This window comes from Pan paniscus, chromosome 2, assembly GCF_029289425.2.
Source record: "Pan paniscus chromosome 2, NHGRI_mPanPan1-v2.0_pri, whole genome shotgun sequence".
NCBI lineage: Eukaryota > Metazoa > Chordata > Mammalia > Primates > Hominidae > Pan > Pan paniscus.
This window is the reverse complement of record NC_085926.1, coordinates 56,117,106-56,138,250: the sequence shown is the minus strand read 5'-3', so window position 1 is coordinate 56,138,250 and position 21,145 is coordinate 56,117,106. Positions and strand designations below refer to the sequence as shown.

Below are 21,145 nucleotides of genomic sequence, written 5' to 3'. Positions count from 1 at the left end.
ATGACGAGTTAGTGGGTGCAGCGCACCAGCATGGCACATGTATACATATGTAACTAACCTGCACAATGTGCACATGTACCCTAAAACTTAAAGTATAATAAAAAAAAAAAAAGAAAAAAAAAACTTCACCTCCTAAAAAAAAAAAAAAAAAAAAAATGATGAGTTCATATCCTTTATGGGGACATGGATGAAATTGGAAACCATCATTCTCAGTAAACTATCGCAAGAACAAAAAACCAAACACTGCATATTCTCACTCATAGGTGGGAATTGAACAATGAGATCACATGGACACAGGAAGGGGAATATCACACTCTGGGGACTGTGGTGGGGAGGGGGGAGGGGGGAGGGATAGCATTGGGAGATATACCTAATGCTAGATGACGAGTTAGTGGGTGCAGCGCACCAGCATGGCACATGTATACATATGTAACTAACCTGCACAATGTGCACATGTACCCTAAAACTTAAAGTATAATAAAAAAAAAGAAAAAAAATAATAAAATAAAATATCAGTCATAAATAAGTTGTAAAAATGTTCAGATGAAGAAAGCTCTTTGGCGATTAGGGCGTAAAATGTTGCTTTACTTTCTGAAACTCCACTTTTCTGGAAGTTACAACATATGTCTTCATATATGTATTTTTTTTCTCTATTCCAGATTAGCGCATCGAGTTTCTGAGCCATGTGCATTTAGCATCTCAACATCCGTATGTCACATTCAGCCATATCAGGACTTGATATGGACTTCCATAGTACTCCTTACATAGATTAGGTTTTAGTCATGTATCTTAGTGTTAGCGATTTTTTAAAAAGAAAATGATAAAATTCCTTCCCTCTAAATTCTTTGTACTGATGCAGTTGAAAAGCGGTAGACATGCCAGCCATTTTACTTGCTTTTTATTTTCATGCTTATATTCCCTCTGTCCTTCTCTGGTTTGGCGTTTTGAATATCTTCTTGGGCACAACCCAAAACCATCTGATATATCTGTATTTTTTGTGTCAGTTTTCCTTTGAATCCTAATGATATTCTCCTACCTACTTTTCCCTGTGCTCATGATGTGAGATATGAGCTCTTTTGCCCTTGAAATTGACTTTTTATATAAGAACAGAAATATAGGCTGGGCACAATGGTTCACACTTTTAATCCCAACACTTTGGGAGGCTGAGGTGGGTGGATCACTTGAGGTCAGGAGTTTGAGAGTAGCCTGGCCAACATGGTGAAACCCCGTCACTACTAAAAATACAAAAATTAGTTGTACGTGGTGGCGCAGGCTGGTAATCCCAGCTACTCGGGAGGCTGAGGCATGAAAATTGCTTGAACCTGGGAGGCGGAGGTTGCAGTGAGCCGAGATCACACCACTGCACTCCAGCTTTGGCAACAGAGCTAGAGAAGAAAAAAGTTTGTGAGAAGAAAGAAGGGTGTTGCTTAATTTGAGAAAACTAATAAAAGTAAAAACATTTTCAAAATGTTTCACCATTTGGTGAAATTTTAACTTAAGATGTCAAAAAGGTTTGCTGTGTTAAGAAACTTTCTGTCTCAACCCAGTTCTGATCTTTCTTTAGCAGTATGTAATTCTTGAGTCCAGTGAAAAGTTCTGTCTAAGCCATTTAGAAGTTGTCAGTTGTAGTCCTTGCTCACTAAAGCCTCAGGAGTTTACTGAGAGGAAAACTGAGGCTTGTGAGGAAGCAGAGTCGTCTCCTCTTGCCTCCATGATTGGTCGTTGGAATTCTACCAAGTGTTATGAAAAAATTAAGGTCTAAGACGTGAAGATGTCAAAGTGTATTGTGCCACACACACATACTTACCTACACATATATTTATATAGGTATATATATGTATACATACATACACATTTTATGTGTCACTTAGATTTGAGTTGAAAATCCTAGGAAATTTTATATAGGAAGAGCTGGGATATTAGCCCTTACCTTCACACTTACTTTATAGTTCAGTTTTTATAAAGATTGTACTAATCTATTTGTAAATGCTTAAATATTGCACTTGGGTATTTGTAAATCTCATCAACAGCCAATTTGTATCTCAATAGAGAGAAAAAATCTATATCATACTGATTAGAGTTTCAATTGAAATAACTTTTTATATGTTTTAAGGTGAAAATATAATCTTAAGGCTTTCATAGGAATGAATACAAATGTTAATAGTGGGTATATATGAGTGGCGGGATTATGAATAATCATAATTATCTATGTACCTTTTCAATTTTTGTTTAATGAGTCTTTCTTGATTTTATAGCCTGAAACATGTTGATTTGAAATGACTCTTATTTATTTGGAAAGTCTCTTATGAAGTTCTAAAAGTTCTTTTTCCATGGCACTTCCATTATTGCCTTTTTTTTTTGAGACATTATTGCCTTTCTATTTTTTTTTTTTTGAGATGGAGTTTCACTCTTGTTGCCCAGGCTGGAGTGCAGTGGCATGATCTCAGCTCACCTCCAACTCTGCCTCCTGGGTTCAAGCAATTCTTCTGCCTCAGCCTCCTGAGTGGTTGAGATTATAGCCATGCGCAACCACCCCCGGCTAATTTTGTATTTTTAGTAGAGACGGGGTTTCTCCATGTTGGTTGGTCAGGCTGGTCTCGAACTCCGTACCTCAGGTGATCCACTCACCTCAGCCTCCCAAAGTGCTGGGATTACAGGTGTGAGCCACCATGCCCGGCCGCCTTTCTTTTTATCTATGGAGTTCTCATAGCTCAGGACTCAAGTAAGTTACTAAATATCATTCCCCATGTTTGTGAGCTTGTCTGACTTAGCAAAGTACTATAGACTGGGTGACTTCAATAATGGAGATTTGTTTTTCTCACAGTTCTGGAGGCTAGAAGGCCGAGATTAGGGTGCCAGCATGATAAGGTTCTGGTGAGGGCTCTCTTCCTGGCTTATAGATAGCTGCCTTCTCCCTATGTCCTTTCTTGGTAGAGAGAGCGAGAGTGAGCAGCTTCCTGGTGTCTCTTCTTATAAGGGCTCTAATCCCATTCTGAGGGCCCTACTCTCCTAGCCTTATCTAATCCTAATTACCCACCAAAGGCCCCATCTCCAAATACCATCACATTGAGGATTAGAGCTTCAACATATATATATTTCTGGGGAACTCAACATTCAGTCCATAACACTTTTCAGAATTTAAACTGGTAGTATACAATATTTCCAGAAATGGCATCTAAATAGAAAAATACTGGCAGAATATACATGAAAACATTAATGGTGGTTATTTCTAGACAGTAGGATTAGAGGTTTTCTCCATTTTCTATGAATTCAAAGCATATTGCTTTTATAACTGAAAAAATACAATAGGTATTATTTTTAAAGGAAAATGAAATACTACAGAATGTTCCATTTCCTAATAATCTTGGAATTTTCAAAATCTTTTTATTTCATCTTCTTGAAGTTTTTCTGAGAATTAATAAAAGTATCTACAGAACTTAGAGCACTCAGTTCTTGGTACATAATAGAGTTGCATAAATTTACTGCTCCTTCTTTTCCTCCTTTTAACATGATGACAATGTTAATGATAATAACAATGATAATTACTATATTGCCATAGGAGATATACCACTGGGCATAGATTATAGGAAAATAAAGTAGACAATAGCCACAAAATCAGGACAGACACATTTGTTGCAAGGTTTTTAAAAATGAGTTACTTATAAATAGAATAGCCTATTCATTGTCTTTACTTTTGGAATTCTTAGTCTTTTTGATTCTGAGAAAATGAATTGGTTAAAAAAGTTGATAGATTGTTCTGTATTAGCATTCAGTTATACATTTAATATGAGCTCCTTAACTCTGTGCAGTAAAATGGCAGGCAGATGGGACACTGAGAAAACTTGAAGTCAGTTTTCGATGTGTCAAACTTTCATTTCAAAGACCGATTGAAGCCTAATACTTACTGTTGTGGAAAAATTTTTTGTCATATTTTTTTGTTTTGTTTTTGTTACCCTATAAGAGCTCTCTCTTCTCTACTTTCTAATGCATTGTTTCTAATGCTCTACCTTGTGTATAGAGTCTGTCATTGGTAATTTTTTCCCAATTAATTCCACATCTGAGTGTAATATTTCTAGTTGTTGGCTCCATAAATCAATAGGTTGAACTGCCCTGCAAGGTAGTCATGTTTTTTGTCACGTAGGGACCTGACTGCTCGCCAAATAAATTATGACATTGTGATGTATTATTTCCAATCACTATAAATTTTCAATATTTAGTGTATCAGTCATACCAAGTCAAGATTCAGTTATTTAGTTTCACTTATGTCTGTATTTTAGAGGAGAATCCTTTTTCCCATTAGTAGATTTGAATTTCCTTCTCTCTCAGAGTCAAATTCCAAACATGCCTTATAAAACCAGCCATAAAATATTCACATAAACTGTTTTTGTGTTTATAAGTAGATTCAAAAATATACACAGGTAAACTATATCCCAGATTAAAATCTGTCCACTTAAATGGTGTTCTGTTTTGTTTTTTAACACTTAGATTACTTTTATCACTGTTGCTTTGGTAATTTGATTCCCAGATATTAGATAAACATATCTAGATAATTCTCTGTATTGTATTGACACATGGTCTTGATTGGGAGCTTAAACTATCATCTCACAAATGACCCTCAGCTGTGAAAAAAATAAGTCGTCCTAAATTCAGGGCTATCTATACCATGGTTAATATGTAACAGCACTACCAAAATTACTTTCTTAAATTCTGTTTTGATGATCTTAAAAATAATTTTTATTCTTTATTTTTCTTTTTCTTTTCTTCTTTACCAACAGGACACAAAAATCGCTTCATTGGAACGAAACATAAGGGATCTTGAGGATGAGATCCAGATGTTAAAAGCCAATGGTGTGCTGAACACTGAGGACCGCGAAGAAGAGATCAAACAAATTGAGGTTTACAAAAGTCACTCCAAGTTTATGAAGACCAAGGTACGGTCCAGGGTTATAGACTTTTATGTTCTTAATGTGACTAGAAAGTTACAGTTTACATACGTACTTTTTCCAAATACTCCATATAATATGCTTTATGTGATATTATTTAATATATGGACAACAAAGTAGAATGCGGAAGATTTTTAGTTCAGACATATAGATTCCAAAAAACAATCAGGGAAAACCTTTGATGGAATTTTCCTTACTGAGAGGTTCAGGCTTTAATTAGGAGTTCCTTTGGTATTCCTCTTCCTTGGGAATTAACATATTTATAGTCCACTCTCTTCCAAATTTCCACCAACACGTAAGTTTGCTATTTTTTTTGAAGTTGCTATCGTTGTCAAATTTCTTGCCTCTCCTAGAAGGCGATTGTCTCAAAATATTTGTGATTACAAGCCAATTTAACTCATTTAAATGTTATTAGGTTGGGAGGCTGAGGCAGGCAGATCAGCTGAGGTCAGGAGTTCGAGACTGGCCTGGCTAACGTGGTGAAACCCTGTCTCTACAAAAAAGCACAAAAATTAGCCAGGCATGGTGACATGCACCTGTAATCCCAGCTACTCAGGAGGCTGAGGCAGGAGAATCACTTGAACCCGGGAGGTAGAGGTTGCAGTGAGCCAAGATGGTACCACTGCACTCCAGCCTGGGTGACAGAGCAAGACTACATCTCAAAAAAAAAAAGTTATTAAGCTATTTTGGTTTTAGCATAGTGTTTAAGACATAAATAGTTTTGAGTCCCAATGCTGCCCTTTAGTTAAATTATTCAACTTCCCTAAGCCTCAGTTTCTTTATCCGTGAAATAGGGATAAGAAAAATACCTACATCATTGGGTTGGTCTGATGATTCCAGGAGATTATTCATTTAAAGCCCTTAGTCCCTTGTCTGATTAAGTATCCATCGAATGGCAGGCATTGTTGTTGACAGTGGTATTCATGTTATTATTGTTATCTATTGCTAGGAATCTTTATAAAATATTCTAGAGTAACCTGCTCTATTAGTTTATATTGTTATTGTCAGTTTTAAAGATTTTGGATTGTATTTTTTCAAAAATAAATTTGGGGCTTTAAATGGACCAAGCACCTGAATATTTATTATTTTTACATATGCATAATTATTAAATTTATGAATAGCCCAAATAGGTCTTTTGAGACTGTGAGATGCTTTTATCTGTTCCTCTGTTTAAATCATTTTGCTTCTGAAAATAATAAGTACACCAACTAAAAAAATTTGTTTTCTTTTTTCTTTTTCTACCACTTGCTCTTAAATATGCCTGTTCTCTTGTTCTAGGTTTTAATTTTGTTTGTTGCTTTATGAAATGCAGCAGAGTTAGAGTAATGCAGACCTCTGTGAGAAAGCAGTGGGAGAGGAGAGAAAAATGTTTAAATGATTTTTATCAGTTGTGAAATATGTGCATACTCCTTGCTGAGTTTGCAAATTATAGGGAGGAAATTATATTTATCTAGTGTTTACTTCATCACAACGTGTGTGCATGTGTGTGTGTGTATGCATGCATGTATACACAAGGAAAAAACACAAAACTATTCATACTTCTGTCAACTTTCCATCTCTAACTAGATGTTGAGATTGTGCTGAAAACGTGGATCAAGGAGTGGAGATATGAGGGGACTGTCCAGTGGATTTGAATGTAACCAGGGACTGCCTCAAAGTTTAGAATAAGTTTCCCTGCTCAGTCTTTCCTCTGGTTTCTTTCTTGCAGTCCCTCCCTCTCAGAGAGTTAAGCCGAGGTTCGGCAAGCACAGTACTAGGGTGACCTGCAGACAGTGCCCAAATCATTCTGGAAATGAAGACCAGAGGCACAGATATGAGTGAACTCAAGAAGTTTGGGGGAAATTATTGTTTTGGCTTAAACTTTTCCCTCGACTCTGTTATTCCACAATGGGAGATTGTTCAAGCCACTTCTACAGCTGAAAATGTCATGAAATTTGTAAACTCTGCCCCTCATCATGGACTCTGTCCAGGTGAATAAAACATTTATATGATCTTCAGCAAGTCATGACCTTTATTAGCCCACATTTGTCTGAGAGACCATCAATCCTTGAGTTAGATTTAACTTTTAATGGCTAGTTACTTTTAATGGTTCCAGAAGTGGTCAGGTCAGAAGAATGTTTGAGGAAAGTAGTGGAGTGAGGTGGAAAGAGTGCAGGCTGAAGATGAAAGCAGACTCCAGCAAGTCTCCAGCCTGCCTTTGCCAGCTGTGTAGGGAGTGACTTGAGGAGTGACCAAAGTCACTTGACCACACTTTCTTCTATAAAATAGGGGCGACAGCACCAACCTTACAGGATGGTTCAGATGGACTAAATAAGATTAAAATGCAATAGTGTAGTTAAAGTACCTGGCTCAAAAATCTAGCTTATAATGATAAACATTATTATTGAAGAAGTATAACCAAATAGTAATCATAACAATAAGTGCTATATTTAACTTGACTAATGAGAAAAATGGATTTCTAAGAAATACAAATAAGATAAATTCTTATGTCATGCAGACACCTCTTTTATTGTTAAAAATTAGCTAAAAAGTACTAGTAAGGGTCAGTTTTTAATATTTTCTCCATTGAAAGAATGTTCTTATTGGATTGAACTATAACATTTATTGCTAATGTTTCCTATCATTAATTACTTACTTTTCTTAATTCCCCTACTTGGTTTTTTTTGTTCGTTTGTTTTGAGGCAGGGTCTCACTCTGTCACCCAGGCTGGGGTGCAGTGGTGCGATCTCGGCTCACTGCAGCCTCCACCTCCCAGGTTCAACCAATTCTCCCACCCCAGCCTCCTGAGTAGCTGGGATTACAGGTGCACACCACCATGCCAGCTATTTTTTGTATTTTTTTGGTAGACATGGGGTTTCACCATGTTGATCAGGCTGGTCTCAAACTCCTGATCTCAAGTGATCTGCCTGCCTCAGCCTCCCAAAGTGCTGGGATTACAGATGTGAGCCACCACACCCAGCCCAATTCTACCTTGAGTGATGAGTGTGATTCCTCATTTAAGACTGGGAATACTGCTTGCATTACTATTAAAATGAATAAATCATGTAGATTGGAGGGAAAGAAAATATTTTAAATAGGCACATGGAAGGATGTGCACTTCCATTTTGATCCAGAGCAGGTAGTTGGAATTGGTAGGGTCTCTTGAAAGTTCTTTGATTAAATTAAGTGTCAGTGAATGCCTGAATTGCTTTTACAAACATGACATCATAGAAAAACCATGATATAACATTTTTGGAAAGGTAGAAGATGGGTTGCAAAACTCAGCTTGTGCAAAGGCAGGAATACAAAACATAGTCAGCCAGGGTAGAAATCCTGGCATCTTGCAAGTCCTTTGGCACATGAACATTGTCTCTGAGAACTGAGCCTCTGGGAGATCTCAGATGTGTAACTCTCGTCTGTTGGAAACTCCAATTCCTACCCCAACACTGAAGGATTAGAGGAATCAAACTGTGAGAGCTGAATCTTGGAGGCCATGGAAAGCATGAATTACTTTCAGGAACTCCATTAAACCTCGGAGAATGGAACATACCAAATACATAATTGTTTTTCTGGTAGGGAAAGAATAATGGCATTTCCTTTCTGTATGAGGCTTTGTTCCTAGTCTAGCACATTTTTCATCTACTCATTCCAGTATTTCTATATTAGCTGCTCCCTCTGTTTCCAGTGTTTGCCAAAGACGCCGATCTGCTGTCTTAGATCTCCTCCTTTATTCTGAATTTGTAACACATTTTCTTATAAACCTCTGATAGATTACAAACCTCCTAACCCAAACTTCATGATAGTAAGCATATCATTTTCTAGACATAAGGGCCATATCTGCAGTGAAAAAGAAGCTGTTTTCCTTGGCAGAGTGTTTTTTTCAGGGTGTAGTTTGTGTCACAGACGTAAGTGGGGGAAGAATTTTCAGACGGGATGAAGTGTGCCTGATGTCCACATGGACTTCATATAAAGCATGTGATGTAATTCCGATTGGCTTTTCTTCTGGCTGTCACAGAGACAGACCTTCCCTGGCCTCAGTTCTCATGTATGTTCGATTGCATCACTTTCCATTTTTATGGAATTTATGGCTGTAAAAGAAGCAAAAGGGATATTTTTATGGGAGAATATGATTTTTTTTACCCTGTAACTATGTTCCCCTTAGAAAGGCTTTTTTCTGTTATTGTCTACATAAATATTTATTTAAAATTTACCTTATGGCAGCAATGCCTGAAAGCTATTTAGAGCCACTGCCTATTTAATATTTATAGACTGAAATAGTTTTATCATTATCAATCTATTTTTATTGACTAAAGGAGGTGTATGTAGACCCTGCCATGCCCTTCCTCCTGACTAAACCCTATTGTCTATATCCAGTTGATTTCCTTTTCATTTCTCTCTCAATACACCAAACCCCACACTGGCTTTCTACTGTGGTATTTGTAGAAGTTAGCACGAATTGGTTTTTTCACTATAAACATCATCTTTGCTTAGGTGTGTAGAGTTGAAAGTTTTTGAGTGTCAATTTCAGATGAATCAGTTTCGCATGTGGAATCAACTATAAACTGTGCTGTCAGCTACAACTGGATATAATTTGGGGCCATACCCCCCTGAGAAGAGTGTTGATCATAACAGATTTTAGTATCTTTTATCATTTTAGATAATCCTAATTCTGATTTTCCCTGTTTTTATTTATACTATATTCTTGTTATGTATGGGAGAGAGAGAACTTCTTACTTTTGTTCCACATAAAAATGACCACACACTCATGATTCATTAAATTATAAAGAAATAATGTGTTTCAGAAACTGCACATATCTGAGCAGTGCTCACTTGCTCACATATACCTGGGGCACATTGATAAGCAGTCATGATTCTTTCCCAGTGAATATTTAAACATACTTAGGATCCTTCTCAAGACCGTTTTTTTGTTTAGCCACTACCAATCCTTTAGATTTGGCTAGCAAGATGAAGCTTGTTTGTTCCCTGACATAGTCTGACTTCTTGCAAATGGGATTTCCATTCAAATCAACCTTTCTACTAAGTTGTGCAACCTGAACCCTTCTGAACATGGGAGTCTCACTCCTGTTCATGCTCAGCTAATATTGTCAGTAGCTTGTTATTGTTTATGTCAGTTTTCTTGCTGAAAGCAACAAAAAATACTGAATGAAATATATTTTTAAACATATATTTTAAAATGTACTTATGAGCTCTTGAGTAAGAAAGAACCTCAAGAGTCAAAGCTAAGCCATAGCAGGAAGCCTGTGTGATAAGTAGAGCATGGGTTATGTATGTATTAGTCTGTTCTCATGCTGCTAATAAAGACATACCCATGACTGGGTAATTTATAAAGGAAAGAGGTTTAATGAACTCACAGTTCCACATGGCTGGGGAGGCCTCACAATCATGGTGGAAGGCAAATGAGGAACAAAGTCATATCTTACATGGCAGCAGGCAAGAGAGTGTATGCAGGGGAACTGCCCTTTATAAAACCATCGGATCTCATGAGATTTATTCACTATCATGAGAACAGCATGGGAAAGACTGGCCCGTCCCCCATGATTCAATTACCTCCTGCTGGGTCCCTCCCATGACATGTAGGAATTATGGGAGCTACAATTCAAGATGAGATTTGGGTGGGGACACAACCAAACCATATCAGGTTATTTATTCTTGTTGGCAATTTTCAGATAGATGAACTTGAGCTCTGGTTTTCATAGCCACAAGGACACTGAAGAAAAAAGACAGAAGTCTGGGCCTACTTAAGATGAGGGATTGTAGGAACCCTATTACCACCACCACATGAAGCTGGGATCTCAGACAGCTATACTGCTAGTGCAGAGGCAAACTAAAAATAACCTTACCATATTCCCCCTCCTCACACTTAGACTAGGGAACTCCAGGGAAGATTTTCTGTTTTAAAGCTTTGAGCCAAGTAAAAGATGAAAAAATTTGTTCTCAGAATCCATAACCACAGCTGGCTGTTACATGGATGTGCTGTGCAAGATGATCGGAAAACTTCAGGTAGATAATGTAGCTTAAAGCAGCTACATTCTTGGTTGGCAGTGTCCCCAGGTATTGGCAGAGGCAAATTCTCTAAAGGACCACATAGGCCTTAAAGTATTTTTTCAGATAAAGTTCCAAAAAAAAAAAACTAGTACACAGTACCAAAAAAAGGAGAAAAATCACAAAATCTGCAAGAAAACAGGCCACCATAAATGACAGCCAGTAGAAAGAATAAATAGCAGAATCAGAAAGCAAAGACTTCAAAAGTTGGAATTATAAGAAAAAGACTATGAAATATTAATAAGTGTGTTTAATATGTCTAAATAAGAGATTGAAAATATGAATAAAGAACAAGAGACTATAAGAAACCAAGCAAATTTAAAGATAACCAAATCAAGACTTATAGTCTGAAGGATTATCTTAGGAATGAAACAAGGCTGAAAATTAGTATAAACATCCAACTTAAAAAGTTAGGAAAAGAAAATAGAATAAGCCCAAAGAAAGTGGAAGGAAGGAAATATTTAAAAGCAGCAGACATGAATGAAACAGAAAATAAAAGTGTAATTGCATAATCAATATAGCCAAAATTGGTTCCTTGATAAGAAAACTTGACATGTGTCTACTGAGATTCATCAGGAAAAAGAGTGGTTAAAGCTAAAATAAAACTTGAAAAAAGAGAGGTTAATAGTGTAGAATATTAGAAATGAAAAGGAAGACATAATCATAAATGCTATTGACATAAGGATAAGTGGGTTTTTTAGACATTTCCTGCAAATAAGTGTGAAAATTTAGATGAAACAAAAAAATTCTTTGGGGAAAAAAATGTATCAACACTGACTCAGCTAAATAGAAACATGAATATTCCTGCAGCCATTAAAAGTGGATTAGTAAGTAATGTTCTTTGGAAAAAGAAAATAACAGCTCTGAATGGTTTTGCTGGTAATTTCTAATGAACATTAGTGTAAAAAAAAAAATTCCAATTTCACAGGAACCATTTCCAAACACATTTAAGGAAGGAACACTTCCTACTTCATTTGGAAGGCTATATTGATATTAAAACCTGACAAGGACAGCATAGGATAGGAAAATTATAAACCAGTCTCAGTCATAAACATAAATAAAAGATCCTTACAAAATATTAGCAAGCTGAATCCAGTAACATATAAAAAATATGTAATGATCGAGTGGAGTTTTTCATAGTAATGCCAGGGGAGATTAAGTTTAAAAATTTCATTAATGCAATTCATTACAATAACATATGAAAGTTGAAAAATGGCAATAAACCATGAGATATAGAACAAAATGTTTGGTAATGTTAAAAATTCACTACTGATTAAAAAATACTTTTGGTATAGTTGTAATAATGCGAAGCCTAATAAAATGTCTATAAAAAACCAATGCAGACACAAAATGTAATGATGAAACATTGAAATTCTTCCCTTTGAGGCCTGAAACACAAGACAAAGGGGCCACCATGACCACCAGGCCTCCCTGTCTTTCTGCATGGCCTGTCCGTATGTCTGGTATGGTCTTCCTCACACCATGGGGGTCACAGGGTGGTTGAGCTTCTAGAACATGGTGGCTGGCTTCCAGTGGGTAGAAGCAGAAGCTGCCAGTCCCCCTGTAGGCTAGGGCTATAACAGGTATACTGATTATTTTGCTGCATTTGTTGGCAGAAGGAAGTCACAGTCCAGCCCAGGTTCAAGAAGAGGGTAAATAAACTTCAGCTCTAGTTGTGAGGAGCGACATTTGTGTACAAGTAGGAAGGAATGAAGGAATGGGTAGATGATGTCTCTGCAGATCATCTACCTGCACAACGCATATCAAATTGGCAAAAGTGTAAAAGACCAGTGACATAAGTTATTAGTGAAGAGGTGGAGTGGTTGGCATACTTGCAAGGTGCTTGTGATCATGTAAATTAACAGAACTGTTTTGGAAAACATTTTTTTGTTTTTGTTTTTTGAGTGGAGCCTCCCTCTGTCACCCAGGCTGGAGGGCAGTGGCGTGATCTCGGCTCACTGCAACCTCTGCCTCTCAGGTTCAAGTGATTCTCCTGCCTCAGCCTCCCGAGTAGCTGGGAATACAGGTGCCTGCCACCACAGCTGGCTAATTTTTGTATTTTTAGTGGAGATGGGGTTTCACCATATTGGCCAGGCTGGTCTCGAACTCCTGACCTTGTGATCTGCCTGCCTTGGCCTCCCAAAGTGCTGGGATTACAGGTGTGAGTCATACATTTTTGTTTTATCTAGTGAAATTGAAGATGAATATGCTATGTGGTTCAGCAATTTAAATCTTAGATAGACATTTGAGAATATTATTGCTATGTGAACTAGGTTATATGTATAAGAATGTTCAGAATAGCATTTTTTATAGTAGCAAAAAACCTAAGAACAAAACCAAATTTCTATCAACAGCAGAGTGGGCAGATAAATTGTGGTGAAGTCTTACAATGGAATACTCTACTTCAGTGAAAATGAATGAACTCTATGTACAACATTGTGATTTAATCTTCAGGACATAAGATTGAGTAGGAAAAAAAGCAAAGTAGGAAAAAAAATTGTAGCCCAAATAAAGTTTAAAAACATGCAAAACCAAATAGTGTATATTTATGGATGCAAAAAATATATGATCAGCCTAAAAGACAAGCAAAGAAATAATAAACACAAAATTTGGGGTGGTAATTATTTCCAAATGGGGGGAGGAGATAGAAATGGGATAGGACATGGGTAATTCTAGTGATCTTTTTTGGTGAATTGAATGATGGATTTTTTGGGTCATTTTTCCTCATACCTCACGTATATTTTATGTTCTTTTTGTATCTTCTCAATATTTAATGTAAGCAAAAAGAAGATCCCCAGTGCTTACTTGTTTTTTAGGATTCTTTTGTCAAATGATGCCCTTGAATGATTATTTGCACTGTGGAGTTATGCCTTGGTTTAATTACCCATGTTAGATCCCTATTGACTCTCCTCAGGACCATGGTGGTAATATACTTGGTGGTTTCACAGATGAGTAGGTTTGGCTGGGAAGGCTTCATTCCATTGTGAAATTTGGTCCACAGTGGGATGGAGGGCAGTCTGCTGACCTTTCCATTCCTATTTCCTATACTCTCAGTGACCTTTACAGATTTTCCTCCAGAACCCAAAGACTGTGTGATTCCCAAGGCCATCTTTTTTAAGCAAATTCATGGCCTACCTTGTTGGATTATTGATCACTGGCTGCTGAAATGGAGAGAAATCAGTAGTTGTCCAATGTAAAGTGTAGGGGCAGCAATTTCTAATTTCTTGCAATTTTGTTGTTGTTTTGCAGATTGATCAGCTGAAGCAGGAACTTTCAAAGAAAGAGTCGGAACTTCTTGCCTTACAAACAAAGCTTGAAACCCTCAGCAATCAAAATTCAGATTGCAAGCAACACATTGAAGTGCTCAAAGAGTCACTTACTGCCAAAGAACAGAGGGCTGCCATCCTTCAGACTGAGGTAAGGCACTCTCTCAGGATTCTAGACAGCAGAGACATTGAATTGACAGAAATTGCCCTACCTGAGCAACTTTCCTCCAAAGACCCTTTATCCTAACCCTTGGGGCCAGATGTATTTTGAAATTCATATTTCTTGGGCTTTCAGAAAGGTGAGATGCATTGTATAGATTGTGTAACACTGCAAGTGAAGTTGTAGCAACACCCCATAAACAAACACATGCATATTTTTGCATTAAAAAAATTTCTTATACTAAGTGGGATAAATAAAGACTGTATAATTAGACTCTTGTCAGTTTGTGTCAAGTTGTGCCACCAAAGGTGTTTGGTTCACACTTGGAATTTCTTTTTTTCATACTTTGGAACATTTTAGATTTGGTAACCACAGTTAAGGGCTTGGATCTAGAATGGTTTCATTTTATCAAAAATCATAAAATAACTGGAATGTCATCTGCCTTGCTTTGCTGTGCATCCTCTGTATGGGTTCCCCTTCTGGCACCCATGTTTCCAAAGGGTTCTTATTTACTAAGGAGTATCTTCAATTTCTTTTACCCATTGAAGAAAGTTGATATTGTGTGAGTTTCTCAGAGGAAATATTGGTTTGTTATCTCTTATTCATGCTTAGAAGAACAACAAAAATATGTTACTATCCTATTTCCTTGCTTTTCCTCCTTGGATTACATCTTTGGGTCTGCTAAGAAATGCAAAACACAAGCTAGTTATTGTGTAAATAAAATAGTTATCAAATGCAGCAGGCAATAGGGAAAAATGTGGTGAATCTTGATTTTGTGTTGAGGCACTGTGCTGTGTGCATTACTTTAGAAGGCATTCTAATCAACATGCATGCTCTCTCTTGGGCTCTTTGAGCTGTGTCTATGCATGTATATATTTTAGCATCTGTGGGGAGGTTTGGATTGGCCTTAGGAGTTAATAGGACTGTTGAGTAGATCTGTGCTTTCAGTCAAGGTGCAGGACAGTGTCCAGAGGCGGAAGAAAATACTTTCTGGATTGGATAGGTCTTAGCATGAACCTGACTCAGCCCCTATACCTTTGACCATTGGCTGATAGGCAGCTACCTGAATGCTTCAATTCGAAACAATCACCTTGGTCTCAATGATGTAGATATTTCACATTTAAGAAATACCATTTTCAGGCTGGACGCGGTGGCTCACGCCTGTAATCCCAACACTTTGGGAGGCCAAGGCGGGTGGATCACGAGGTCAGGAGATCCAGACCATCCTGGCAAACACGGTGAAACCCAGTCTCTACTAAAAAATACAGAAAATTAGCCGGGCGTGGTGGCGGGTGCCTGTAGTCCCAGCTACTCGGGAGGCTGAGACAGGAGAATGGCATGAACCCAGGAGGCAGAGCTTGCAGTGAGTGGAGATCGTGCCACTGCACTCCAGCCTGGGTGACAGAGTGAGACTTCGTCTCAAAAAAAAAAAAAAAAAAAAAGAAATACCATTTTCAGTTGTGTATAGTTCCACTGTGAATGCAAAGGTATGGGTATTTTATTTTTTAAGGCAAACATTTAATCTATACTATAAATTGGAAGTTGGCTTCTATCTCCTTTGAGGAGGCAGCAGTGAATAGTGTCTAGAATTGTGTTAACACTGTAGCCACATGTGGCTATTTAAACTAAAATTAATTAAAATCCAGTGAAATTCAAACTGTAGTTCTATAGTCACATTAGCCACATATCAAGTACTAACAGTTACATGTGGCTAGTGGCTGCTGTAGTAGACAGCACAGCTAGAGAACATTTCTACCATCTAGTACTTGTCTCAAATAGGGGTCAACAAAAACTATGGCTTGTGGGCCAGATCTGGCCCTGTGCCTGCTTTTGTAAATAAAGTATTATTGGAACACAGCCATACCCATTCATCTACATGTTGTCTTTGGCTGCTTTTGTGCTACAACAGCAGAGTCGAGCAGTTGCAATAGATATTGTATGGCCCACAAAGCTGAAAATATTTACTGTCTGGCTTTTTACAGAAAGTTTGCCAATTTCTGGCATTGTGATTTTGTGGGAAGAGGATTGAGTGGGCATTGGAATGCCCAGCTAGTCTTCTCTCTGGCTGTGGTACCCTAAATGGAGAAAGATAGTTTGCTGACAGCTGTTCTAGAGCATTCATTTTTCTTCACTGTATTATTCAAAAAGCAACTGCTTGTACCCATATTTTGTCAATAATACCAGGATTACCGATAAAGTTAGTGTAATTGTGTTGCTGTGTGTTGTTGGGTAGGAGAGAATTTGAGAAGCAAGGCAGTCTGCTTACCCAAACCAGCAGTCAGGTTTCTTGATGGTTTCTCTCCAGAGAAAATGAATGAGGAGCCAGGTCAGAAAGGCTTTTCTTCTCACTGTCTTATACTGATGGAGGCTATATTCCTTGTCCTCTTTCCTTTCTCATTCCCCTCCCTGTATTTTACCTCTCTCAAATTAATGTAGTCCAAATTAAACCTATACATATTTCATGAAAAAGACAGTGGTGACATTATGTGGATAGCTTCCGTCCCATGTTCAATAATTAAAATGACCAAATAAAGAGATGGTGCTTTGAAGTAGAAAAAAATTATTCTCCGTGTGCAGAGAAAGTGAGATGATTTTCTAAGTCTTCTGCTTTGAAGTTGGGAGTATGAGATTACTGATTTTATCAGCTGGAAACGGCTGAGGAATTTTCTTTTGCCTTTTTTTTTCCTTATAAGAGCTCTTTGTACATGGAAACAGAGGAGAAACTTATCTAATTACGTCTGTCTCTTAGGGGGAGCAATTTAGGTTGAAATTGCTCTAATTGTTGGATTGTGGGCAGAGGATTTTTGGCAGCAGTGTAGAATACTTTAAAGTGATTTCCCCACTCTCTGGGATAGCAGAGGTAAATAAGAGTCTTTCTACCTGCTGTGTGGTGTGTTAGTGGGTGAGTATTCAGAAGATGAGATACGTTGTGTTTCATTATGCCCTACAATGAAAAATCTGAATTTAAATTCATATGAAATAATCTGTACACCAAACCTGTGAAACACAATTTACCTATACAACAAACCCGCACATGTACCCCTGAACCTAAAATAAAAGGTTAAAAAAAAAAAAAAGATATGGTGCTCATCCTCAAAGGAGGTTACATGTGATAGCTCTTTGCAATTTGATTCCTGAGTCATTCCTGAAAGTTCTTGCCAAAACAGAAGGGGGCTCTCTTTATAATGGGGAGAGTCCTGCTATATCTGTGCCATCAACTGGCTTTGGCTGCTCTTTTAGAATAGTATAAATGACAGATGTCATGGCTTAACGGTTCATCTCTGTAAAGAAGGTTTTGCTACCAGGGAATTTGCATTTGGGAGTTGGTAGGATGAAGGGTGGGGTGAGGTGTAGGAGGCCAGCTGTCTCAGTTTGCGGCTATGTGGCTTGGCTCTTTGGTTGGTTTGTTTGAACTTGTACAAATGCCCAGACACTCTGACATGTGTGCAATAAATCAATAGAATAATAATTACATACACAGAGAGATACACCACATAGCTCTTAACATAACATTTTACTTTTTAAAATAGCTTCAAAGGACTCTAAGGCCAAGTTTCTTATTTTGCTACTGCCCTTGATGTTTCCTTTGTACCAACTTACCCCATCCACCAACACATGAATTCCACAGCAGTAGAGAAAATAATGAATTGGTGTTCTCTAGCACCTTGATTTTTCTGGATTTCAGTGACTAATTAACAACATATCCATAAACTGGGAAGGATTAAGGCCTAACATTTATTCTGTGATCTAAAGTAAAATGTCAAACAAAACACAGCATTTAGAAGTGGGAGATGTGTGGTTATACCTCAGCCTCCCTATTCAATAACTGTGTGGCGTGGACAAGACTTGAACTTCTCTGAGCCTTCATGTCACAGTCTATGAAATGGCAGTCACTGTATCAGCCTCATACATGTATGTGAAAAGTACTTTGATTATAGTCAAGGGTTACAGCTATAAATTATGGTATCACCATTGCTGTTATTATTATCATTACTACTATTATATTTATCAGGGATGTTTGGGCAGGTCACACCTGAATACTCTACTTCACTTCTCATCTTCACATCTGTTCTGTGTTTCACTTTGTGGGTCTCTTTTGAATTTTTGGTATGTGCATTTATAGACCTCGGACTTCTATACTTCAATTGAGTCACTTTTTTATGTCTTAGAATGATACGGACAAATAAAGATACTATGAAAGTGACCATCTCTTTTGTTCTATCTCCAAATTAAGATTTTTATTTCTGGCCAGGTGTGGTGGCTCACACCTGTAATCCCAGCACTTTGAGAGGCCGAGGCAGGGGGATCACTTACGGTCAGGAGTTTGAGACCAGCCTGACCAACATAGTGAAACCCTATCTCTACTAATAATACAAAAATTAGCTGGACGTGGTGGTACGTGCCCGTAGTCCCAGCTTCTCAGGAGGCTGAGGCACAAGAATCACTTGAACCTGGGAGGCAGAAGTTGCAATGAGCATGAGTTGAGATCATGCCACTGCACTCCAGCCTGGGTGACAGAGTGAGACTCCATCTAAAAACAAAAACAAAAACAAAAACAAAAACAAAACAAAAAAAAAAAAAAGAGAGAGATTTATTTCTGATTTCTGGCAAGTATACTTTTCTCCAACTCGGCATGGTTTGCAAACTGCCAGGCAACATTTTTGCATGTGTTTTCCAAGATGTGTTATATGACAGTGGTACATAATACGAATTTTTGTCCCAAATAAGCCAGAGAAGGATTCTATAATACTTGTCTAAGAGTAAACACTTGAGAACCCGTTCATTAACAAAGAATGCAGGGGTTTTGTGTTTATGCAGGCAAGGGCAACATAGTGGCAGCTGCAGAGCCAGGGTTCATAACTTCTAAAAAATATAATCGACACAGATGAGAATCTTATGCAATTAAACCCCCCCACCAAAAAAAAAATCCACATGGGCACATACATGCTAATATTCACGTGCAATAGTGTATATAATTTCAGGTAGTTTATAGATGCTCTAGAGCATTTCCAAGAACTTCACATTAATAATCTTTGCTCTCTGGGCTTCATGCATTTTTTCATTTAACACGTACTTTTTGAATGCCTCCTATGTGCCAGATATGGTTTCTGCTATCATTGAGCAAACATTCTTTTAGACACGTGGATATATGTTAGAGAACTGATTTATGGTACCATAAACTCCCAGTGATTTCATTATCATTGATTACTAATAATTCCACACAGAATCTTGATCTTTCTTTTGTTGTTTAAAAGCAGATAAGTAAAGGAAGGAAAGAAGACACAAAGAAATAGATATTTTGCTCCTTTGAAGACTAAAATATGCAACTGTTCAAAGTGTCTATTTGTATCTCTTATAATTGAAGGCTAATATTGCTAAGGTGGTTACCCTAATAATATTGAGACTATCTTTTGATTAAAGCTGATCCTCTTTGAGGTCACACTCAAGCAACTTGGTTCTCCTTCTTGAGAAAAGAGATGATATTTATGGAGTTGCAGGCATTCTGCTAGCTTCATTATTTCGGGAGTTCCTGCATAGACTTGGAAATGCTTTAGTTGGTGGTATGTCACAGAGACCCTTCCCACAATGTGTCCAAATCAGTGAGGTGTCATTTGATAATATTTGATAATATTGATAATACTGGGCATCTATGCTGTGCAAGGTGCTGGACAAGGTGGGGACCCGTAATTTCAAGAGCTGATAGTCTTAGCCTTTTAAATGTAATTTTATTACTGAGTGTCTTATGGCTGCTATACTGAGTTCCGGGAGATGCAGCTGAGTGTTTTCCATGTGATATTTTAAAACTGACTCACCACTTGTGAAGTTGGTATTGTTGCCCCTATTTTTAAGATGATGAAATAGAAGCTCAGAGGATGTATAACTTGCTCAAGGTCATACAGAGGTAAATGGCAATGCCTGGGTTCCCAGCTCCAAATGCCTTTAACTAGGAATCTAGTGATTTCCATGAGAGTCCCAGTGGACTGAGGGCTTTCTTCATGTCAGGAAGATGACTTATCTCTTTTAATCTTTGTTTTATTTTATTTTATTATTTTTTTGCGGCGGGGTCTTGCTCTGTCGCTCAGGCTGGAGTGCAGTGGCATGATCTCGGCTCACTGCAACCTCCGCCTCTCGAGTTCAAGCAATTCTCCTGCCTCAGCCTCCCAACTAACTGGGATTATAGGCACGCAACACCATACCCAGCTAATTTTTGTATTTTAGTAGAGACAGGGTTTTGCCATGTTGCCCAGGCTGGTTTCGAACTCCTGGGCTGAAGCAATTTGCCCACCTCAGCTCCCCAAAATGCTGGGATTACAGGCGTGAGCCACCATGTCTGGTCTCATTTAATCTTAAAGGCAAAGTTTGTGGCAAGTTTTATAATTCTGTCTTGACAGGTGAGTTCACGGAATTTTCAAGAATGCTTTCTAGACACAACTCTGACATGGCTAAGAAGAGGGATAAGAATGAATAACTCTGAGGCTTAAATCCTCATGGTAACATTATGGCTATAATAATAGTGACACTATGGCCATAATAATGAAGGTCATTGCCCAAACTCTAGGGAGGGTATTGTTTTTCAGGAAGTTTAGAATCCTAGTATATTAAGAAAAGTTTATCATATAATATTTAGTTTTTATTTCCTTAAATATGTTTAAAGACGTTTATATATATACAAACATACACATACATACACATATATTCATATATGCATGCACACTATGTAAAAACAAATAAAA

At 37.7% G+C, this 21,145-nt stretch overlaps 1 protein-coding gene across 10 annotated transcripts in view; it reads left to right on the top strand.

Moving 5' to 3' along the window:
• The window catches only part of ERC2 (ELKS/RAB6-interacting/CAST family member 2), a 976,550-nt gene that overhangs the window by 329,756 nt on the left and 625,649 nt on the right, over positions 1–21,145 (top strand). For all 10 annotated transcript variants that reach the window (XR_010111441.1, XR_010111442.1, XR_008625007.2 and 7 more), the window contains exons 5-6: positions 4,776–4,931; positions 14,235–14,402. Coding sequence is in view for 3 of the 10 variants with exons in the window: in XM_055110956.2 (XP_054966931.1) it covers positions 4,776–4,931; positions 14,235–14,402 (324 nt within the window). In the remaining 7 variants the exon portion in view is untranslated. The remainder of the gene's footprint in view (positions 1–4,775; positions 4,932–14,234; positions 14,403–21,145) is intronic.